Raw genomic sequence first — 25,436 nt, forward strand, 5'->3', positions numbered from 1 at the left:
CGTCTCTGTCACTCAGCGTCCGTCTCTGTCACTCAGCGTCCCTCTCTGTCACTCAGCGTCCCTCTCTGTCAGTTCAGCGGAAAGATTCAGCTGTGGCACGCGAGCATAGTTCGGCAATTGTCAAGAAGCTGCGGAGCTGAGGGGGCGGAGCCACATTTCCTGAGACATTTCCTGAGAACACCCGTTGTTGTTACGACAGATCAGCTTCCATAAATCAGTTTTATGATTTTAGTTGAGTCACAGGAGCCCCCTGTTCTCTGTATGCATCCTTAGAGTAAGTACGTTGTACTTTTTTGTTTCTCATTCATTTTATTTCAGTATGATTTAGCTGGTTTTGCAACAAAATGGAACATAATACACTTTCTAAATTATTACTTTTATAGTCACTTACAACAATCGGCTACAATAATGAAAATAAATCATCCGTTTTAGAATCATTTAAAAGTATATATTAAAATTAAGACATAAAATGTCCAATCCAAAAATACATGTTTGAAAATATCTTCACTCTTCCTCTGCTTATATGTATATGTATGTCAGTAGGACATATGTTAACTGTTAACAGTTTACAGCATACTTAAATAAATATAAATAAATACAAAACACACGCACACTTTGTACACACACTGCAGCAATTCTTTTGCAGGAATATGAGCATATTTTCCCCCTCTGGCGAAATACAACACGTCTCATGCCTTATTTTATTTTACCAGTTGGTGGCGGTAATGCGCCAATTCGTTTGCCAACCGCCAGTACACCAAAAGGGAGGAGAAGAAGAAGCTTTCCCGTGCCTGTGTTGTTGTGCTCATGAGCGACAGCGCTACGTACCCCGTTGTAATAATACTATGAGTGAGGAGCGGAGGACCCAGTCCTGCTGCCAGGACGGAGTCATCAGGGTAGTGTAAAAAAAGTATTTCAATCTGCGCAGGAAGACAGAGGGTTACGCAGAGTGACAGAGCGTGAAGCAGTGTGACGGAGCTTGAAGCAAGTTGACGGAGCGGGACGCAGGGTGACCGAGCGGGACGCAGGGTGACCGAGCGGGACGCAGGGTGACCGAGCGGGACGCAGGGTGACCGAGCGGGACGCAGGGTGACCGAGCGTGATGCAGAGTGACAGAGCGTGACTCAGGGTGACAGATATTTGATGTTGATGGTTAATTTGCAACCAAGTTGTATACATCATGTATTTACTTGTTATTTGTATGTAATAGAAAAGTGAGCATGTGTACTTCATGAAGCAATAAATAATGACAATTGAAAAATATAGAGAGATGTTTGGTTCATTCTTTTCAAACACTAAGCCTAATTTACCTGAGTCATTGATTTAATTGTCACACTTAAATCCTGAATTGACTGGTGAAACAGAAGAAGTTAAAGGCCAAGATGAGAAGATATAATGTTGGTCAAATACTGTGGTCCAAATTCAATTTATTCAGTTGTATTGGCATTGAGATATAGAAAGTTTGACTCTAGAATATTCAAACAATTCCGAATCTCACAAGACAAGAGCAAAAACAAGATGAATGTGTTCTCCTTTCTTCGTTGCTGTCATGTTAACTGTCTTGTGACCGCTAAGATTGATCTCTGGAGCTGTAGGTGGAGGCAGACTGTCAGAAGTCTTACTATTTTGAAAATGTATCACTGATTGTGTTACTATGGTAACTGAAGCAAGGTCCACTGGAGGCTGTTTAATAATAGAGTGCAGTGATGAGATTAACGTGTTATACATTCATAATATCAGCAATTTCCTGCCACGTTTTTAATATTTTGTGATCCTATATTGAACGTAATTTTCTTTTCTTTCTCGGAACTGAATCACGCCGCTCGTAGATGAAAAGCAATACGTGTTTGGGATCGTGTTATAAAACCTGTTAAAGGGAACGATCTACGTGGATAACCTGTGGATACGTATAGTAGGTCGAAGTAATCAGCATACTTTTAGGAGAAAGGAAGTTGATTGACTGACTTGTACGAAGGAAATGGATCAATAAAACACGTATTGCTTCTTCTTCTCCTCCCTTTTGGTGTACTGGCGGTTGGCAAACGAATTGGCGCATTACCGCCACCAACTGGTAAAATAAAATAAGGCATGAGACGTGTTGTATTTCGCCAGAGGGGGAAAATATGCTCATATTCCTGCAAAAGAATTGCTGCAGTGTGTGTACAAAGTGTGCGTGTGTTTTGTATTTATTTATATTTATTTAAGTATGCTGTAAACTGTTAACAGTTAACATATGTCCTACTGACATACATATACATATAAGCAGAGGAAGAGTGAAGATATTTTCAAACATGTATTTTTGGATTGGACATTTTATGTCTTAATTTTAATATATACTTTTAAATGATTCTAAAACGGATGATTTATTTTCATTATTGTAGCCGATTGTTGTAAGTGACTATAAAAGTAATAATTTAGAAAGTGTATTATGTTCCATTTTGTTGCAAAACCAGCTAAATCATACTGAAATAAAATGAATGAGAAACAAAAAAGTACAACGTACTTACTCTAAGGATGCATACAGAGAACAGGGGGCTCCTGTGACTCAACTAAAATCATAAAACTGATTTATGGAAGCTGATCTGTCGTAACAACAACGGGTGTTCTCAGGAAATGTCTCAGGAAATGTGGCTCCGCCCCCTCAGCTCCGCAGCTTCTTGACAATTGCCGAACTATGCTCGCGTGCCACAGCTGAATCTTTCCGCTGAACTGACAGAGAGGGACGCTGAGTGACAGAGAGGGACGCTGAGTGACAGAGACGGACGCTGAGTGACAGAGACGGACGCTGTGTGACGCTGCGTGCCACAGACTGACGCTGAGTGACGCAGAGGTGCCAGTGCCACAAGAAGGATCTCGCTGTCTCTCCCTTCCAGTTTGTGTGCGACACCGCCATTTCTTCCGACTTGATGACTGTATTTCCTTTTTGCGCCCTCCCCTCCCCTGCTCCCTGTTAGTGCCAGTGACTGAGGCTGCGGTCGGGAGGCATTCCTGGGGCAAGCCCGCAGCGTTCGCTGGGATGCCTGTGCTAAAGTGTGGAACTCAGCAAGCCACTCTGCTCCCCCGTGGCGCTGGCATGGTGAGGACCAAGAGATCCTGCTGGGCCTGCGGTGGTGTTGGTAACCTCGCATGTGGAGCCCCCGCAGAGAGGGGAAAAAGAAGGGAAGAAAGAGGGGGAAACCTCCTGAGCCACGCGAGCCTTGGCATTTTCACACATACATCGTTCAGACAATCGGAAGTGGAAGTGGAAGGAAGTAAATGAGGAGCTGAGGTGATGTGCCCCTGTGTATGACCATCTGGAAGAGAGCATTAGGCTCTCTGCAGGACTTCTAACTCCTCACTTCATTAGCGTGCAGTATAGTGCAGGCGCTGGCTCTCACAGACGCCTCCCAACATGCATCCATCTTGCATTTATCTTCCTGCAACAGCTGTTACAGCATTGTCTGACTCAAAATGTAAAAGATTAAAGTAGTTTATAACAACGACGTCTAACCATTAAATGGTTGTTACATGTGGTACATCTCTGACAATCACACATTTGATGCCGCCTGATTTGAGTCCTGATCTGTGAAAGATCCTCGCTGCTCTCTCGACACCTCCCACACTCGCTCTTCACCCAGTGTGGAGCACGAGTCCTTTTCACGACGAGCGGCATAAATCAAACATTGCCTCGGCTTCCCCTTGTGTGTGTGTGTGTCTGTTGGTGTAAAAATAGCTCGGTTTGGTGCACAGTGGGATGCCCGCGCGCAGCCCCTCTGTCTTTAATGAAGTGCTCCACGGGGAAAAGAAAAGTGCACGGAACCTCCAGTGTGACTGGTGGCATCCGTGCGCTGACTTTCTCCAACTCCCCGAGTGCCTCTGAGCTCATTTGGTTGTACAAGTGCTCACAACTACCCAGAGGTTTAGACACAGGGACGTGGGATATTTCCATATCCCTCACGGATGCTATTGTAATTACACTGAACTGCTCGACTTTGTGCCGTGGATTTACATGTTTCTTTTTTTGCTTCTTGTGCGGATGCGAATCAGGATTGTTGTACTGAATCTCTTATTTATTGAGCCCCTGGTCTCTGGCAAAACTCGGAGTAGCACGGGAAACCATATTAAATGCCCCTGTTTGTGTGATATCTCTTCGAATCTAAGGTACAATTTGACACATAAACTTTAAATTAATGACAAAATTCTGATAAGATGGCTGATGATAATCCTCCCTTATCCTCCCACGACACTGTTTTCAGATTCTCTGCATCCTCGGAAGACAGAGTCGTTATCTCCAATCAGCCTCATTGTGAGGCCTGAATTAGATTTTGATTGAGAGGAGAACAAAATGACACAGCCGGCGCGATAATTATCGTGTGGAATCTGCCGGTATACGTTGAAATGCAAACACAAACGCATCAACACAGCTGATTCATTGAGGTGATAGTGCGGGAGGAGCCAGCAGGTGTGGGGATTACAGATGCGTTGCCTCCGCGGGGGCCCTTCCTGAAAACCAATGCTTCATATGTGATTGCGGGTGAAATGTGGCACAGTAGCTCAGTGGGCTGTGCTCCCGGGTAATGCGAGAGGTCTGTTTTGATTCATGGAGCTCCTCAAGCCCTTAAAAAAAGAAAAGAAATCAACGTGGCAGTCAAGCTGAATCTCCTGCAGTGAAAAAACGCAAAACTGACGAGCGGATAATGTGGCGTTGGTTGTGGTTTTGGAAGCAGATGACACAAAAACAATGTAGTATGCTTTGTTTTTGGTCCCTAAACCAGATGACTCCAACGCTTTATTCAACGTCCCTGTAAACAATTCGTGATTGTTAGCCATCGTACCTGAGGAACTCATTCACCCGAGTGTATTGTGAGCAGCTGGTGTAGTTTATTCATTCAACGTATAGTGTCCACAGGGAATTTTATTCAGAAAAAATATTTTCATCATGTGCATATTTTTGTTTTTTATACAAGTTGCTGGTTCACTTGGATTTCAGTTCTTCATGCAGGTCCAGCACCAGCTAAAACAGGGAGATTCACTTAACCTGGAATAATGATGCAGGGGAATCAGTGGAGCTACAAAATGAAGAACTGTAGGTTTTCATTTCCCATTTTCAAATATGCAAGTTAGTGCTTTTCTCAGTTGAGCTTTTAACTCCATTCAGTAGATATTGAGGATATAAAGTAATCCCCCCCCCTCCCCCTCCTAAATTAAATAGTTTTAAGAATGCCATCGAACATCTACTCGTATTTGGATCACTCATAGACCTTTTTTTCTAAATGTCAACATTTGTTAAAACTAACGAACACGTGCCTCTTCCACACGTCAACGCTGCACCCCGCGACCCGTTGAAAACGGGCGCTTATTGGTTTGATCGTCGGACTGGATGAGCTGCAGCTTCTCACGAGCTAAGAACAAAATGCAATCTCCAGGCTTTTACTTTTCCCATCTGAGTGCTTTATAAATCCATCCGCCCTCTTGCCCTCCCTGCCCTCCCTGCCCTCCCCCCTTTCAGCCATTGCTTCCCACCCTGCCGACGTGAGGGGGGGGGGGGGACTTTTTGTTTGTTTGTTGTGCAGGTGACACCGGCCAGGTGACCACGCCAGCCCGACCACGTGGTAGACGCAACCCCGGTCCACCTTCTCGCCGACCAGCACCTGAGTGCGTGCGTGCGTGTAATAAATGAATGCAGAACAAAAAAAGAAGGGAAAAAAAGGAAACGGCGAGGGCCAGTCAGAGAAGAGAAGGAGCAGCAGAGGAGTCCGGAGCGCAGCGCGGACGCTTCTTCTTCTTCTCTCCTCCCCCTTCAGACCCCGTCGCTCCATCTCCCTCTCTCGCTCTCTTTTCCTCTCTCTCTCTCCCTCTCCCCCTTTCTTAAATTGACATCGGTCTGGCTCGAAACATGATAACAGAAAAGCCTTCCTCCGCTCCGCGCCGCCGGGCTGTCCTCAACCCCGATCACTTGAAACTCGTATAAGCGAGGCGCAAAGAGGAAACAGGATCGCGCGGTGTCCTACCAGCGGGTGCTCAGAGGGAATAACACGAGACCTTTATACCGCACGCACACACACACACCCTCTGCATGTGCTCTCGCGCGCATCGTAGCTCTCAGAAAGTGCTCGTGTTCCGACTGTAGCTGTTAAGTTAAAGATGTATATGCACGCTTTGATACGCGCGAGCCTTGGATTTGTAGGTTTCTGCTTGGTCGCCTTTGTCCAACAGTCCGCTTCAGGAAGTAAAACCAGTCAAGGTAAGTTTTCACGTCCAACAAAAAGCTAATTTTTCTTTACTCCTGATGGCTGGGAATGATCGGTTTGGTGCCTAATTGATAGGTTTGTTGGATGCTTTTTGGAAAGCAGGCAGTGATGACACGTGATCAGCTGTCTAAACGAATGGGACTTTAATTTAGGCTTATTAAAACAAGTAGAAAAAGAAGAGTATTTGGGATATTAGAGGTTTAAAGCGAAGTTTTGGATCAAACGATGACTCTGTTTGATTCAAGCAGTCTCCTTCTGTTCATCCAACGACTCATTTTGCAATCACTTCATTTCTTTTTTTGTTTTCTGTGCACTCAGTTGTTTGTATTTATGCGAGGAAAAAAAAGGCTTGAATTGAGTTTGACTGAGTTCTCTGTTGCCTTTGATCTTCACACAGCATCATCGGTGTGAACAGTTATGTTTCATATCTGATCCTGCAGGTGATTGTAGTGAGACTACCGGGAGGTATTTGCCACGGTCCAGACAAGTATTTGACACCGGCCTGTAAGACGCACACGGAGGAGTCTCTGTCTGTCAGACACTGCAGCTACAGTGCCGGCCTGCTCAGCTGGCTGCCCTCTTGCTCTCTCTCCTCTCTTGTGAGAAAATATTCAGACCAGACAAGGGCAGCCTGAATTTAACCCCCCCCCCCCCCCCCCCACCTTACAGGAGCAAGAAAGACACGGTGTTACACACTCAATTTGTGATCCCCTCAGCCTTTCTCCTTCATTTTCCCACAATGCAAATGCCAAGCCAAAGCTGCCAGGAGTATATGCAAAAGAAACGCCAGGGTTTTTTATTTGTTTTTTTTTTCTGTGTGAGTGTCGATTGTGGCCGGTGATGTTTCGCACACACAAAAAGACATCTCTCAGGCGGTCGACAAGGGGAAAGGGGGTGGGTGACTATTTTGCATCCTGGGTGGTCTGCCCCCACTTGTGGGAAAACTCAATATTTACATTTTGCAATTAGAACTACTTTTTTCTCACTTTATTTTCCACAACATCGATGACACACGTCCCTGTGGCGTGGAATGCAGCTGCGTGAGTGTCGAGGGTCAGGCCGTGGCGTGCACCTGTTTCTCGGTCGCCAAGCGGCTTGTCCTCCGGTTCCCGTTTTGTCGGTGCAAGGCGAGCAGCTCGGCAGCGACGTGCTCTCTGTGTTTGGCTCCGGAGTTATTTGTGAGCATATTTTGTGCCCGACTGAAAATAAATATTGCGTTTGATGTTTGGTGGCAACTCTGTGGCACTGACACGTCTTCAAGCTGGGAACCATTTTGGAAAAACTGGAGGGATGAGCGATGAAGACTTAAAAGAAAGAAAGAAAGAAATGCACAATTTGTCATCTCAATATTTATTCAATGCAGATGTTGCCGACAAGAGTCTTTCATCAGTCAGTCTAATCACGGCACAGTGGTTCAGGCCTCGGTCATTACTCTAGGAGGAAAAAAGGGAGCGAGGGAGCAGTGGAATGAGGGAGGGCAGATTTGAGGATGTGGTGGAGAGAATGACAAAGAAGGGAAAAATGAGACCGGCTGAAAACAGGAGAGATTAAGGGTGCAGAGACAGACAGTGAGAGAGAGAGCGAGCAGGTTTCTCAGTGAGCGAGCAGCAACAAGCCAGGAAAGAGAAGGAAAGGAGAGAGGGGAGCCATGCACGTCATGGCAAATCACTTTCCCTCGAACGGAGTCGGGAGCTCTTCGTTAATGCGGCGGCACCAAGGCAACGGTTGGTGTGGGGCTGACATGCTGCTGGGGCTGGTTGTGTTGGTGTAACCTCTGCTCCGGGGCCTGGGGGTCTAAAGACGCGGGGCTGCCTGAGCGCGTAGGAAGATCCAGATCCAGGCCCGGACACACTGTGGGAACCGAGCAGCCTTGGCAATGTGAGGCCCAAGTGACGGGGAAGCTTACCTATAGAGATGCTGCCCGAGTCTCCACTGTGAGCGAGAAGGAAAGGAAGAAGAAGAACCCCCCCCCCCCCCACCCCACCCCTCCATCACCCACCCACCCCCAACACTCACTCACTCACCCCTTTCCTTTTTCACCCAACTCTTGCTTTGTTTGCTTTGTCCTCCGCTTTCTTTTCCTTTGCACTTAATGAAGTAGCTGTGCTTTTTCTCTGTCAGCCATAAGCAACGGCTGCATTACAGCCAGTGTGTCAGAAAGCTCGCTGTCAGCCCGTGCGCTATTTATATTTTTGCAACAAAAAAATAAATAAAAAGCAGTCACGGTGCACAGCTCTCCTCTGTCCCCATCGTCGCTTTCCCCAGTCCTGTCCGGCCCATTATGTGTTACTTGACAGAAAGCTGGATATGCTGCAGGTCTGTGTCAGCATGGAAGTGTCTGCGTGTGTGTGTGTGTAATTGGGACAGTGAGAGAGTGTGTAGGCTGTGTCTGTGGTCATTTGGACCGCTCTTTGAAACTGTATGTGGAGCCGCATAACAGGTTTTAATGGGGCTTTTACTTCTGCCTATGGCCTTGAACTTCTCTGAAGGTTCGCTGTTTAGCAGCAAGACAGGAAAAGACAGACTGGTGGACATGGACTGCAGCACTGTCTTCTTTAACCACGGCCAGTCAACTCGTTTTAAGTTGGTGTCTGTCCTTTGGTGCTCCTCTTTCATCACCTTCACTCGTTTGTCAGGCTGTACGGTTTCTGCGGTGCGTACTCCTGACGAGCTCCCGCGGTGGTGTTTGTCGAGCTGTTGCTGTTATCCCCTCACAGACTGGATGTGACTTTATAACAAGCAGATGCAAAAGTCTCCATTTGCCTGCCAAAGGTACCGGAGCACAACTTTTTGGCAGTGTCATTTTTAACAGCCGGCAAATGGAAGATGCTTTCAGGTCAGCCAGGGAAAAAAATGTCAAAGTTTAAGTGGCAATCTTGAAGATTTTCATTTCAATAAGTGTCTGTTAAGTGACTATCGCTGAAGGAGGTAACACAGTGGTGATTGAGGCTGTGGCCCACTGATGAGAGTATTGCAGTATTTGCAGTCGTACAAGCTGGGTGTCTTTAGTGACATTCCTGGGAAAAGAAATGCTGTTTTACAGTTTTTCTCCACAAAAAAAACTGACCTATGTACACAATTCGGAAAACTCAAAATAAATGTATCAACAAAAAGACACCAGACTGCTAAACTCCAGCACAATTTCATTGTTTTCACACAAAGAGAAATTCGAAATCATCCAAGACTGTTGTGTTCTCCTGATGATCGGAGTGTCTGAGGCCGGGTGAGCCTCGGGGGAGCCCTCGGCCACTCGCTGATGAGCGGGTGGACGGGATCAATCCGGACTCACTTTGCCACTCGGCTCAGAAAGCATCTGCCTGACAAGTGGTGCTCCAACACCGCTGTACATGTCGTTACAGAGCAGCCGAGAGATTATTATCTTGGCATTACTTGAGTGGTGAAACACTTGATAACAATTCTGTCCAAGAGCAATGCGGTATGAATCACCAAAAAAACGGCTTTGATCTGTCGGTGTGTTGCGAGTACAAGTGCATGTGTCTGACTGCGATGAGTGATTTTGGACTGGATATTAATGATTGCACTTAGCAGGCAGAAGTGTTTTCGCTTCTCAAACTGAGGCTCTATGATAGACAGAGAATTCTTAAAAAAACCCATTATGGTTCAAGTTTTTTTTGTGCCTATTTATTTTCTTTAGTTCCATGGCCAAGCTGCAGCTTGATACACATATTTTAGTTTAGTTTTAGGGCAGGCAGGCGGCAGCTACATACAAATCTAGCACCGTGTTTACAGGCACATGTAAAGTGGAAGCTGTCTGGGGCGACCTGTGACCCACGGCGATTCAGCGGGCCCTCGTTCTGGACAGTTGCTCACTTTCGTCCTCGCCACTGGAATGTAAAACCGAGACATTTTCCTCTCTGCAACAGACTGTCAAAGATTCTGGCCTGAAGAAATGTGACTTCCCCACTCAAGGTCTCCAAACTACAATCTCAATAAGTGCACTTTCCAAATGATAAGTATTTAATCCATCCGTTTCTCCTGGAAATAGTTTTTGTAATACAGCTGCATATTCGATAGACTGACTTCCTTTGTTAAAATGAGAAATATGGTTTTTATTCCACTCTGTTGCAGGGCTAAAGTTCTATACTGCCTTTCTATTCATGACATTAAGAATGTATCACCATCACATGCAGGGCTTCCAGCATTCATTTAAATATAGCACACCATTGTAAGATATCCACTTATTGGAGTTAGATGACGAGATTGATTCCAGCTAGGATGCCCCTATTGATCGGCCGCAGTACTCCACCTACACGCTTGTGCATGCAGCTGAGAATAACTGTAGCGTTGTGCATGTTTGTAGTGTAGTCCCGCCTCCCACCTCGTTCACTGGCCAGGGGGTTGTGGTTGCACAGGCACACGACACGTTACTAGCAGGCGGCAACCTCCGGTTCTGCCGAGAGAAGCCAATGCGGAAGTGTCTTACAACTTGCATTCTCTCTACTGACCAGCAGGGGGCGACTCCTCCGGTTACAAAAAGAAACCCGATTGTATAGAAGTCTATGAGAAAATATCTCTACTTCTCTCTTGATTTATTACCTCAGTAAAGATTATAAACATGAGTTAATCTTCTCAACCTCTAGTTTCAAGTCGTCTTCAATACAGCATGATGTTCATTTCGTAAATCGTGGTCCATTTAGAGTACAATAGACCATTAAGCGTAGTATGCTTTAGGGCGGGCGCACTGTGATTGACAGGTCTGCTGATACCAGAGCCGTATACGGCATCTCTACGTTCCTCCTTCGCATTCCAAATATGGTTTGTTTGTTTGTTTATTGGTTGCGGGAAAACAACAACATAGCGAGAGCTGTAATCCAAGATGGCGACAGCGTAGTCGCCAAACTCAAGGCTTCATAACGGCAGTCCACAAATCAATGGGTGATGTCACGATGACTAAGTGCACTTCTTACATACAGTCTTTGGTTACTAGCATCCGGTGGGCTTTTCCTTCAGTTTGCTTAAAATTATATTAAATAACTGCCTCTTCTCATCATCTGCATGCATACACTGAATTAACAAATTCTGTATGCTGTACCAATCATGGGTCACAGCCAGACGGAACCTAACCAGTCAATGTTGCCCCCCGGGGGAACCCACCAGCTGTTGAGATTGCTCTGTCGTGGTACCTTTTCTCCCTTTCTCTCGCAGAAAATCACCGTATCAGCAGCTATGGCGAGGCCCCTGCGACCACTGTTTACCCGTCACCAATGTTCCCTCTAATTTTTCATGTGTCTGGGCATACACACAAGCTCCCTGAGCACACTGAGGACCACTGTGAGCAACATCAGATGTGCACGCTGTGGCCACACACCAGTATCACACCTGTTCAAAACCTTGGATCATAGCAAGTTACATGGCTTATTAAAATAATCAAATTACAGCAGCAATTTTCACTAGTTTACTTTTAATATAAGTGATTTGACAAACTTTAAAGGAAAAAGACAAAAATCTTGTTGTTCATGAGATGTGTAGTATGTTTTATGTGAGAGTCTTGCTTGGCCATGGGAAGAGTCCTGCTTTGGCCTGTGTGAGGTCCTGTTGTGGCCTGTGTGAGGGTCCTGTTCTGGAAGAAATGATACATATACACCTTTCAGACATAACATTTTGTTCACATTAAAACATTCACATTTTGCACAATGACGTGTGCTGTAGCTTGTGATACAGTGTAAATTCCTGTAACTCTGTCTGTAAAATATGTAATTACTCAGTTTTTTATTATCATTTCTACTACCCATAAATGATCTAGTAGTAACATAATTTAATGATTAATATCCATAAGTAAAAAATCTTAATAAATGTCACGAGAATATGCACAAATCTGACTTAAATTTTACCTTATTTTTCACGTCTGTCCTTCTCACTTCTCCAATGGTTGTACACTTTGTCCAGGTTGATGGATTCGTCTGCTTCTTGCTTTGACTTTATGCGCATCAGCTGGTCCAAATGTGCCACTTCAAGACGATTTCTGGATGCTGTTTTGATTTTATTTTTAGTTTTTTCTGCTGAATGTGACGCTTGAGGTAGTCCAACTTCCATTCAGTCCACATTTTTCCCTCGGAAAACTCATTTGCTACTTTAGCTTCGCTGCATGTTTTGCAGAGTAGACCCTTCCCCCTCGAAAAAGAAGAAATCTCACCCAGTTTCACCGCTTGTTCTTCTATTTGAACATACTCCGACAGCCATTCCATCTTAAAAGAACCACATTTCTTTTTTCCAATGGCTTGGTGAGTGGATGTGTCGCTGCCCGTTCGTTTCGCCATGATAAGGGGTTAGCATTTGCGTCTCGTAACTCCGCCGCACTGTTGTTAGCTAGCTAACCTGCACGGCGCGAATGGGCAGGGCAATAGTGTCAATGCTATGATTGGCTGCGTAGCGTAAGTGAACCGAATCGTATCATTGGCTGGACACCTGTCACTCACTGAGTTACGTTGCAAAATAGTACAGAAAACAAAATTATTATTATTATTATTATTATTGGTTTAATTGATTAGATAAGATTAGGACTAATATTAGATATTAATTAATACGTTTATGTTGAATTTTATTTTATGCGCTGCATAGATTTTCTTGTGCGCTGAGAATGTGCGAGCAGTGCGCGATTGCTCAAGCGCGCAGCTTAGAGGGAACATTGCCCGTCACCTCATTCAGGATGCTTGCAGGGCTGCAGATTTGCTGTGCAATGGAGGAGAAGTAGTTGAATCACCCAAACGTTCCCCGAGAACAACCGCTTTGTGTGCAACACCAGTGTCCAGTGGTGAAAAACATTCGAACCCTCACACTGAGGAGTACGGAGTGCAGAGAGCTTGTTTATTTAGCGAGGCTTTAATCTGAACAATATGTTCCAAATGAGTCCTGTGATGCTTCTCTCAACTGCGGCATTGTGGTTAAAATTAGAAACCGCTTCTCTCCAGCTCCCATCTCTTCCTCTCTTTCCCCCTCACCCTGTCAGTGGCCTTTGTTCTCTGTGCAGATGCGGCACTCTGCTGACAACATCCCTGTTGGTTTCGGGGGAGGATGGCGTCAGCGTTGACGGCACTCTGACCCCACAGTCTTAAACTCACCTCCAGAGCCCTCCTCACAAGCCGCTGATGGCTCGCTGAGGAGCCTCAGTGCCGTCCCTCGGCCAGCTGCGTCGTCTCGTCTTCATCATTAATCCTCTACCCCCACCCCACCGCACAGCCCACGTTTTGTTGTTTCTGTTCCATTACTCACTGATTGGGGATACTGTGACTCGGGAGAAGATATCAGTGGGACTGTCATATCGGTCTCTGTACTTTTCCTGGGTCTACGGCTGTCGCTCCACCATCCTCCTCTTTCGCCCTCGTCCCCGCTCCCCTCTGTGACCTCTCGGCTGAATAATGGGGCTGCGTCTCTTTGAGCGTTCGGGGGGGGGTCAGCGAGGGACGTCATTAGGCCGGTCTGCGGTGGTCAGCGTTGTTGGAGGGGGGTTGGGGGTCAGAGAGAGCCTTGTTTACAGACTGTGTGTGTGTTTACATTCCTGATGGTGAGCGCCAGCTTTAGAGACTGCTGGAAGTGAAAGAAAATGCTCTTATTCTGCTTAGTAATGGAAAAATCCAACCCAGTACATCAAGGAATCCAGATGGGAAAAAAAAAGCCGAGTTATTTATTTGGTGGGTTCTGGCCAATGCATTCTGGGTAGAAAGGGGGATGACTTCACTGATGAATATGAGACTTCCTCAATGGACAACGGCATGGGGAAAAAACAAATGACCCTCTGCAGTATTTAATCACCCCCGCTAAACACCAGCTAGATATTTATTGCAGCCTGTAATAGTTTATACTGTTGATTACTGGCAAGCACTTGTTGTTCATGGCTTTGTGTTTTAAATCATTACACCGTCCATCATGCAGGCATGTGGGCTGCAACTAAGGGTTACTTTTATAATCAATTAATCTCCCGATTATTTTCTCGATTAATCATTTGGTCTATAAAATGTCAGCAAATTGCAAAAAAGTGCCCATCACAAGTTCCCAGAGCACATCGTAATGTTCTAAGATTACTTTTGTCCGGCCAACAACGTTTTTCAGTTTACTGGCACAGAACTAAGAAAACAAGAAAATATTCAAATTGCTGCAATCAGATCTTTTTGTTTTGTTAATTGATCAACAAAATTGTTGCCGATTCATTTTCTCTTGATAAACTAAACAATTCATCAACGACTGATTGTAGCTCTGCAGGCATTCAGTCCCTTTTAGCTTAATCTTCTCCAATGATCACAGTACCTGACATACTGTGGTATTACATGGTTATTACGTGGTTATTACATGGTTACGTGTGTCGTTCACATGTACTTCCATTGGCCAGGTGTCCAAGTAATTAAAATGTATATCCAAAAACAACAGAAAGCTAATACTATGTATAAAGCAGTGTGTATTGTTTCATATTGCTGTATACGGATGGGGACATGCTTTGCGTCAACTATCAGTCTCGATAAGTGGAAGAGATTTTTTTAAATGATAAAAACTGTCAACACAAATATTTTTATAATTATATAAACATATTTAGAGTTGTCAGACATGACATTGTGCTTCACTGATTAATCACAGGGTACAGTTTGAATTTAGCCAGTAACACATTTTTAGGGAAACTACGCAGCAGGAAGACTATTTGAGACGTCTACATGGAGGAAAAAGGCATTTGTCAAGGTTGAAATCTCTCTCAACATTTGTTTTCGTTTTTAATAATAATTATTATAATTTAATCGGCAACGATTAAATTGCGACGTTTGCTGGTTCCAGCTTTTCAGAGGCGTCTTGACTTGAGGCTTCTATTTGTCATCACAGCAAACTTCATACCTTTGGGTTTTGGACTGTTTGGACAAAGCAAGACATAAAAGATGTTCACGTGGGCTCTGACAAAATTTGATGAATCGATAATTTGATACAGAAAATAACAATTGGTTGCAGCCCTACATCCAACAATCGGAAAGATTAAAACTGATTCTTGTCATTACAGCTTGATTTTTATGTGTTTTCAGTGGCAAATATATCCCAGGAAAATCTGAAAGAAAAGTGTTGCCCCAGACTTTCCCCTCACATTTTCCCCTCATGTGAAGACGTCCCCTCACGCAGTCTGATTGAAACACCCTCGGCGCAGTGATGTCTGTGTGAGTGAAATGTTCGCGTGATTACGCTGCCTCGCAGCATTTAAACGAAGCATGTATCCAGTCAGTTCCAGCCCGCTGAACTCCCCATTTCTGAGCTTTTGTAGTTAATGTCTGCTTCCCAGTTTACACAGAGAACCATTCACTTTATACCTCAGTTTGACAGGAAACAACTAAAAATATCACACTTCTGCTGTAATTGCTACATTGCCATCTTTAGAGTTGGTACTGTATCTGGTTAAAGCAACCGCCAATGAATGTAATTGCTGTGTGCAGAGGGCAGAGTGTCATGTCAGTTAGCTCTGGTTGTATAAATATAAGGTACACAGCTGGACTCAGTGCCGCCCTTTCCGTATATAAAATATGCTGCACGAGGCCAAGAAGTCATTAACGGTGGACGACGCATGCCAAGAAGGGTGAAAAATCACTTGAAAGGTACAAATGAATTTCTTGTCACTTTGGCTCCTTATGGGAAATGCTTACAAGTTATGCGCAATTATTCAGTGTGGTATGCATTAGACCTCTGACACTGAGAGTGTGTCAAGACTGCCTCTCTCTGCGCTCTCTCAGTGTTACTCTATGATTCACTGAATTACTGTAATATGTGTTTTTCTTCTGGAGGTGGTCTGGAGGTCTGTGAGTCACAGTCTATTATGGCCACACATGCGATAGGAAAGGCACAGCCCCAGCTGCTGGGTCTGTGATCAAAATCACAAGAAATCCCCATTAATTAGAGAGTTTGAGCCTTTTTTCTTTTTCTTTTTAGAAATGAAGCAAGGTGAGTCCGCTTGCTCTTTACTCTGCAGACTCCAGGCTCGTCTTTGTTGCCGTCTGTTTCCTTGGGAAGAACACACGCGCGCTTATAAAGGCATCAACAGGCTGAGGAAGCAGATATGAAGACCTTGAACGTGTTGAACAACCCAAATACGCATCCGTTACATGTCAGTGTTGGCATATTACAGAATCGGACAGTTGTAGGATTTCAGCAATTCAGCAATACTCAGAAGCTGAGCGATCTTGAACATATTGCTTCATGAAACATCGTAGAATATTAAAGGGTCACTATTTCCACTACTGCATAATATATATTAGGTTGGATTAGAAAACTGCATTCATCTCTAGAGGGGAAACTAGTTCCTTTGATAGAGGGAGCTGTGACTGTGCATTCAAGTATACAAATGTGCTGGAATAGACTGGCACTGGTTTTGATTAAAATGTGTGAAATGAGTGATTAATGAATGAACAAATACAATCTTAAGGAATTTATTTCACAAAGACTACGGTATACACGTGGAAATATAAATTAGATGCCCCAAAATGTTAAAGCTCTACGTCTTCAAATGTTATAATTTGCTGATTTTCTTGGTCTTACATTATGGTTGAATGAATGAAGTGATGTTTGTAGACCAATACTAAACTTTAAACATAGGAATCGCTGTCTGTCTGTATGTAAGGGTGCATGTCATGTTTGCAGACTCTCATGTTTCTCGAGAGTCTGCTTCACACTTGGCGGGTGTATTGCCGGGCATGTGCAGTGTCAGAGTTGGTTCAATTTGGACGCACAAACGCAACCAAACTCCTCATTGCCCCCGGAGTCACTGAGTAACGAGCGGTTCTCCAGAACAAGTCTGCAAGCAGCAGTTCGGGGAGCCAAGCGATCGGCATGCGAACCTTGAATGGTCGATTCACTCGTCGAGAAAATAATCCGCAGATTATTCGATTACGGACATAATCTTCAATTTATGCCCTAATATGAGTAAAGAGGCACTCCAGCCATTGCACTTGTACGAGACTCACAAGAAGCATATTACAAAAGAATTGAGAAAATATTTGCAGCAGAGGTCGAGATATCTGGACGTTAATTAAGCCTCAAGTATTCCTTAAACGTTTTTAGAAAAACTTATTTCATTCAGTACATCCATCTCCCTTCAGGACTTCATACTGCTGTTTGAGTAGTCTCTCGTCAGTAATCTGAACTTCATGTGTAAAATTGGTGAAGTATCCCCTTTAAGGAAAATACACAACTAATGAAATTTAAATGACAGACAATCGGTAGATCTAAGGACTAAAAGTCCTGGGTACAAACAAGGTGAAGGCACAGAAAGTCTTTCAGCATGTGAACATGAAATTGACCTTAAACTCCACTCGCATGTTCTTGTTCATTTTCCCTCCGGCCTCAGATTCATCTGAGGCTTCACGGTTGGTGGACACAAGCAGGGAGGGGCAGTTTCTGAAAGCACAGGATCAGTCAGTGGTCGTGATTCCTAAACATTTAGAGTGTGTGAAGGATGAGTGTAAATATCCCGAATGGAAGCAGTTGATATTTTTATTCGCAAGTTGTTAGAGGCTTGCTGGAGAGCCAACAGTGTGTCCCTTCATTAGCCGAGGGGGATCTGGGCAAGAAGGGGGGGGGGGATGCTAAATTTTGTGTTAATGTTGACATCTGCATTTCATCAAAACCCTTTTTTTTTCTGCTGCTCTGCGCATTTTGAAAATCCGCAACAGCCAGCCATAGTTCCTGTCCTCTCCCCAACCTTGTCCTCACTTCCGCTCATCAGTGAGTAACGTATATAGCATGTATATAGCATGTAGCCACATTCAGTATGCTCTTATTAATGTGATGTGCTGTGCACGTGCTACATTGATTGAAAGAAATTAGCAGTTTTGATTTTGTTCATCAGATTTTGGTTCAGCTTGTCGTTTACTTTGATGTTTGAGCTGTGCAGTCGTGTGTGCAGAGTTCATATTCATCCGCTGAAGGGGAATCGTTTCTCTGCGCTCACTTCAATGGGAGTTTAAGATGAGAACATACAAACATAACTTTGGTCAATCTCAACTCATTTGGAAGCCAGTCGAAGATCAACTCTTCAGTGAAGGAGACATCTTGTACCCAGCAGTTCAACTTTGGAAACGAACAAAACAATATTTGCATATTCATAGATTCTGGATCTTCTGATGTGGGTGAGGGAGTAGAAGTCATTTTAAGAACTTTTAACCCCGTAATTCATTGACAGCTGGACCCAGCCAAGATTTTAGCTTAAAACATCACAATTAAATAGTTGCCGATTGAGTCTTTTTATTTGTTTTAAAACATGTCTGGAGGGGATTTTGAAGTGTTCTCTCTGCTGCTCTGCGCCTGAAGTAATTATCCCGACCTTAACCCCATCCTGCACAACCACAACCCTAAGTATAGTGTAAGTGTGGTTCTAAGACGGATAATTACAATACTTGTTACTTTGCAATTATGCGCAGTACGACAAACGCTGTGATCCGAGGAACACCTTTTTTATGGACTTGAACCCGGCACCCCTCCTCCTCTGCCGCGAGAGGAGCTCGGAGAAATGATTTCATCTGAAACTATACTTTTGTCAAGCAGGAATGTTTTGTCTCCGATGCGAAACCCGCAGCTGTTCAAACGTTGCACCAAACCGCTCTGGCTGACTGAATGCATCACTTGGTCCGTATTTTTTGGCTGTCATTTAAGTTTGCTGGTGTCGGCGTGAGTACAGCTACACCTATGGGTGTCCCAGCTCCACTCGGTCTATTTCTGTATCTGAAGGAAAGGTGATGGGCTGCTAACACCCCCTCGAGCCAGCCCAGCTAAATGCGCTGCTTATCCCGTGCTCCTTCTCATAAATCAGGGAGGAAAAGCACCTCGGACAGGGTCTCACCTCCACGGCCAGCAGCTCTGACATACACGTAGGGACTCCTTTAGAAGAAACGGACTCATGGCCTTTCAGAGTAACGTTCTTAATAACCCTCTCCGAGGACATTTGGATGTTGTGTCCAGCAAATGTGATACAATTCTAATAAATCCTGTTTATGTACCGTCACCTCCGAAAAATGTAAAGTCTGCTTTGCTGAGTCAAGGGCATGTGACGATGCATTTAGGGGATTTGGGAGTTCGACACGCGGCAAAGTTTCATTGAGCATACAATAGAGCATGAAGCGAATCGGTTCACACGCTTCATTGTTGCTCGACTTGTTTTCATCCAACAAAATCATAGAATTCAGAACTGTGAGCGTGTCAGTGGGTTTAAACAGACTCCAGCTATTTGTTGCTTTAATGTGTCCAAGTGCATGAACCAGAGGAGAGCAGCAATATTCATAATCACGCATTGCCCAACATCTCTTTCTTCTCTGGTTTTCTTGTTTTGACTTTGTTTATTCATCCTTGTCTCGAAGCGCCGGCTTCATCCTCCGCTGCCTTAACTTGTTCCCAACAACTTTAATTCCTCAACACAAAAGAATGAATCTTTTCATCTTGGGCATGAGTCAATTACCAAGGCAGCGTTACTGAGCACGCTGGATGTTCTTTCCTCAAGCATTCAGAGGAGCCTCCTCTGGACTGAACTGAAGACAAAGAATGTATTGATTCTCACATCTTTATTTCCATGGAAAAGACATGTTAGGTTTCCAACAACACCAGCTCAATTATCTTTTGTCGTCCTGGAACACTCCCAGTAACTCTTATGGGTGTATTATTTTTTAGACAATGCTTTGACAGACATGGGCTATTGTAGTTTGCGGTCAAGGGTTTCTTCATTACATGTTGTACAGCTCACACCAAAGGAAATGGGAATGTGGGAGTCACAAATTGCTTGTCTCATTGTGTCCCGGTTGATTTCCAGATCTTGGTAAATGGGCTTCTCACTGTAGACGGAACAGCTTCACTGGCTGTTGTTTCTCTCAGGTTCACAGTCACTGTTAGTGGAGTGTTAGCTGGTGCTGTAACTGTACCATGCCACCAAAGTTTAAAGTAATAAGTTACAAGTAACAAACAAGAGTCCAAACTGAAGCAGTTGTTGAACACTTTCGGCCGCTACCGGCCAGTTGTGAGCAATAAGAGGCCAGCAATCTATGAAAAATAGTGTAAAATAGTAAATTATTCAAATGTTTCCAAAAGTGTGAATCACTGCAACCACAAGAGGTCCTTGAGCATCGTCATGAATGAGCACTAAAGCTATTAGACTGATGAGCAGAATGCGAGATACACAGTAGACAGACAGACACAGAGATGCACACACACTCACCAATGCACACATGACCAAATACATGATCTCCTGGCGGAGATGATAACACAATAAAACTGTTTGATGCAAATTTGAGGAAGAAAAAAATCTGAGCTTTGCCGAAAACCGACATAATTGACTGTTTTTCTGCACTCTTTGTACATTTGTGTTTTAATTTCACCCTTGACCCTTTAGCTGATGTGTTCAGCTGTCAATCTTTGAATCGTACTCGCAGTTTTCGACCTCGTGTGTGTGTGTGTGTGTGTGTGCGTGTGCGTGTGCGTGTGCGTGTGCGTGTGCGCGTGTGTGCGTGCGTGTGTGTGTGCGTGCGCACGCGCGCTTCTCAAGGTGAGTGATTTTCGGCAAACCTTGCAGACTGGTGAGATAAAGAGCACTGATGCTCCAGATGGGAACATTAACAACAAGATGAAAAGAGAGATTCTTTGAGATTCTGTCATAATGAAAATTAATTACAACAGAGGCTTGGCACCAAGAAACCTGACAATAAGACAGATATTTTGTTGTGATTAATGCTTCCTCACACGGCCTCTCCTGATCTTATCCGGGAAGACAGAAGACCCAGGCTGCTCCTTAAGGAGAATCTATATTGTTGTCGCATAATATAAATCGATGCAGGGCTCGGGGAGCTCTTGCGTCACCAAATGGCTTTGTGGGAACTTGGCAAGAGAGGAGCCACAACTGTCTCAGGTGCTATATTCTTTACCGAGTGTTGCACAGAAATGTAAACACTACACAAACGCACGACATCTGACAAATCTTTACAACGAACGTTACAAATGTATGAAAAAAACCCCTCAGCTGGTATCACTTTATTTGGACAGCTTCAGTGCTCATGCTCAGCCTTTGTATCAGCTGACGAAAAGCAGATGTTTAACATGTCATTTTGACATCTCCATTTTGACTCAGACATTTAATAATATTGAGGAAAATGTAGCGTGGCTGTCAGGCTTTCCACCGCTCTGGTCCAGACTAAATTATTGAATAGTTGGATTAAGATGAAATTTTCTGTACATATTGCCTCCAGGGTGATAAATCCTACTGATTTTGCTGATCCCAAGTTGACATTTTTTGTTTTTTAGTGAAATGTTCCAACAACTACTGGATGGATTGTGATGCATATTTATGTGGCCCTCAGGTTGAATTGTGGGCACTTTGGTGATCCCGTAACCTTTCATATGAAATAAGCAACATTAATAGATCCTTCAGGAAAAAAAGACTAGACATATGCTGTTGAGTAGGGCTCTGTACCAGGCTGGATTTGTAGTGATTTTCACCTCATTACAAATTTCAGTATGCTTTAGAATGAGGTTTTCTTACCTCTGGAATTAAATCAGGAAGTTACAGTTTCAAATCCACCAACATGTGAGCATGTTGACTGTGGCTGCGGTTACACTTGTCCTTCCAGTGTGACCTTTGTCATCCGATCGTGCCAGGACGCATTAACTGTTGAGTCTGTACACTTTGAGGTCGCATCTTGCTCTCATTGGGATCCGATCGGCCAAACTACATGCTCGAGGTGGCCTGGCTCGCATCGAGTTCGGATCTCAGTGAGTCGTGGGCCACATGTGGGCACAATCCGGACACTGTATCAAAGGCAGGTCTCGCATCATCTACAGGGTCTCACGCGAGAAGAGAAAAAAAAAACGGGGGCTGTAGCACAGCCGAGACCTGCTGTCTGAACTGAGTTCAGTTGCTGCTCACGAAAACCCAACAATTTCTAATGTTTCCGCTTCAAAATAAAAGCTAACAAAATAATGGGACTTTTATTTTGTGAAGAATTTAAAGGAAAATACGTTTATCCCTGAATTAGCAGAGCTTTGTTAGCAGGTATATTCTTCAATAAAAAAAGGAAAAGCTCTTAGGAAATGAAATGTGTATATCTGCCGATTATAGCCGATCAATACACGATCACGCGGCTCTCATTGGAGCATGGACACGTGTGCGGAGACAGCTGAGTTCCAATCCCAAAAGTCGCATTGAAAAGACGAGTGTAACGACGGCCTTCGTTTCCCTGAAACCTCGGCAAACTGAGTGAAATGTCACAGTAGGATAAGTGTGACTCTGACCTGGCAGCTGTGTCTCCGTCCTGTAGCGATACCAGCGTTAACGCGGTGCCGTTGTGATGGTTCCACTGTTTTGGCCTGAAGGTGTTGAGACCCCTTGTAATGGCTATTTTACATTGTGACACAGATTTTCAACGGACTTTTGTGCATTCTGCGCCGTCACCGTCCCATCTTCCACAGCAGACTTCGTGACCTCCAGGAATAGGCAGATATGGGCAATATGCTGAGCTCAGGGGTTTAGATATGGTCATTTCCCAGTGGGATCAGCCGGCTCCTGCACAGGGCTTGTGATAAGAGTGGATATTGGAAGCTATGTAAACCTTGGTAAGCTGCCCTTCCCCTGTGTGCAGGGGGTAATCCTAAACACCTGGGCTAGTTAACTGGGGTTTGGTGGGATTAGGGGCTCCATGAGGCAAACCTGATCATGCTTCTGGTTAAATCCATTTCCATTCTTATCTTTTCACATTCTCTCCTTTTAGAATTCAAACTCAATCCAGCAGTTATACAAGAGTTACCTTTTTATAGAGAGCTATTTTTATGTCTGCCCATATCTGTTAGTCAGGGTTATGAGAACCGGTCGATCATAAATGTGATTCATTAGTCTGGGCTTGAACATTGATTGAAGTTAATGTTGTGCGTTACATTTCTATATTTCAAATGTGTGTTTTCATCACCTCTTGGTCTGCTTGTTTTAAAGAGATGGCACTGTTGGTCTGTCGGTTCGTCCAGACTGAAATATCTGAACAAGTATTGGATGGATTTTTGATCAAATACCTGCAAAATGAGATTGCCAAAATGCATTGTACAAGACTTTATTGCTATATAATTATAAATATAATAATGATGATAAAAATCGTAACATTATTATTATTATTATTATTATTATTAGGATGTTGCGGTTCATAGTCGGCATCGTCATGGGCCTCGAGACTGTATTGTTTTAAGCATTTATTTTTCTTATTCAGGCTTTTATTAGATGTTTCTTTTTTCAAAATGTCATGAGGCTTTTATCAAAGGCAGAGGTCCAGTTGGTCTGTTAAAGGTCACTGCAGCAAAATCAAGTCTTTGACTTCCTAGTTTTGGAACAAATGACACCAATTTAACCAGGCTTAGCCTCGCGATCATGGGGATACGATTTGTATTAACGATCCCCGTTTTTGTCTTTTACTCTTGAGTGGTGAAATATAGTACAATCAACTACATGGAGTTTGAAATTCCAAAAATCTGTATTTTGTCGTATAACTATGTCGCCATCAACGAGAATGTTTCCTCTTCATCCACTAACCGCCCCCCCCCCCTCTTTCCTCCTTCCTAGATGTGGACGAGTGTGCAGAGGCGCTTGACAACTGCAGCATCGACGCCATCTGCCAGAACACCCTGAAGTCATACAAATGTATCTGCAAGTCGGGCTATAAAGGGGACGGCAAACATTGTGAAGGTAACCGTTTTAACGGATTAATCTGCTCATTTCCAGCTGCGGTTGGAGGCACAAACTCCTGCTCCCCTCTGTCAGAGCACAGGGAGAACTTTGACTGCACGTTGACGTTAAAGAGGGAACTTTCCTCATGTTGATTTGCCTCATCCATCTGAACGTAAGCCCCCTGGGCCAGTGACAGGCTTGATAAGACCTTCTGTCTCACTCAACAGAACTCATTAGCTTTAAGACTCTCCCTGAAGAGGGAGGAGAGAGACGAGGGAGGGAGGGAGCGGCGGACGGAGGAAGGGGGAAAGCCAGGTGCAGAGTGCTCCTTTGTGACAAGATGAAATGAAGCAGTACATTTCCTTCACATGTTGGAGGGAGAGAATTAAGATAGTGGCTGAAACGGCAGTCAGAGGATATTTCCAGAGCCAGAGTCAGGCCTCGCAGACTGTCAAGACACAAGTCTGTTTTTCTAGCCTTTTCCAATGTACCCAAAGCCTCCGGATCATTATATTCCACAATTTATATTAGTATTATTACAAAACCATATTTCACAATGTCATTTGTTTTGCTTACTATTATTATTCTTTCATTTACTTGACCGAGTGTTTTTCATGGCCTCCTGCCTGTGGGACATAAAAGTTTGCTTTATTGAATCTGTTGTAAAAATACGTGCGAGGTTGGGTTTCCACTGAGCTAAAGGTCGGCCGATATATACTTGCGCCGTACAACTCAAAAGCAACGTCCATAAAAATGAGGAAATATCTCAGAAACTGGCGGTAGCATTTGAGGAGCGTGGCGTCTGACCGCCTGTTGAATTGGAGCCGAGCCTATTTGTGTTGGAAGAGAGCAGCAGAAATCAACGTCAAGGGTTCGTCTTTGATTTTTAGCTTCAATGTAACCCGTAGCAACAGCTGCGTTTTATGAGCATGAGTTGAAGCACAAGTTTTTATCTTCAGGGGCCACGCTGATGCTGTTAGAGGACAGGTTTAACAATGTGTTCAAATGTCTTAAAACAATCGGCCGGTGCCAATGTGGACATCTAAGCAGGTTTTGTAAGCTGTAATTGTTCCTCCTGTTCATACTGGCCAGTTTAAGACTCCTTCCTAATGTGCTCTCAGTGACACTGATGTCGGCATCTTCCAATTTTCCCTGTTTGTGTTTCTCTGGATAGTATTTTCTTGTTGAGCGACAGAGGGATGGACACGAAAAGAGCGATTCAGCCTCCTTTGTGTTTACTGTGCCATTGACCGGGGCAATTGGAGCAAAATCCCATTGTTTACATGCGGTGGGTGTTCCAGGTTCAGAGAGGCGTATGGAAGTGATGGTTGATTGAGTGCTGTGATCGGAGAACGACAGCGACGTGTGGGAAGTGGAGAAGCAGGGAGCAGGAGAGTGTTTCCTTGTTTCAGGGCCGTCCCTCCGCTGTCGAGTCCAATTAAGCCCAGAGTGAGACGGCCTCAAAGAGGAGCTGAACGACCGGGCTCATCGGCCCTAAACGGGCCAGAGAGTGCTGACTGGAAGTGCGTTGTGTTTCTCGGCCCACC

At 44.3% G+C, this 25,436-nt stretch overlaps 1 protein-coding gene across 2 annotated transcripts in view; it reads left to right on the plus strand.

Annotated features, from left to right (window-relative positions):
* Nucleotides 1–5,868: 5,868 nt before the first annotated feature.
* Nucleotides 5,869–25,436, plus strand: part of scube3 (signal peptide, CUB domain, EGF-like 3) — a 65,061-nt gene continuing 45,493 nt past the window's right edge. For both annotated transcript variants that reach the window (XM_079273990.1, XM_079273991.1), the window contains exons 1-2: nt 5,869–6,223; nt 23,785–23,907. In XM_079273990.1, the coding sequence (XP_079130116.1) occupies nt 6,124–6,223; nt 23,785–23,907 (223 nt within the window). In that variant the 5' untranslated portion in view covers nt 5,869–6,123. The remainder of the gene's footprint in view (nt 6,224–23,784; nt 23,908–25,436) is intronic.

This window comes from Melanostigma gelatinosum, assembly GCF_949748355.1.
Source record: "Melanostigma gelatinosum genome assembly, chromosome: 8".
Lineage (NCBI taxonomy): Eukaryota > Metazoa > Chordata > Actinopteri > Perciformes > Zoarcidae > Melanostigma > Melanostigma gelatinosum.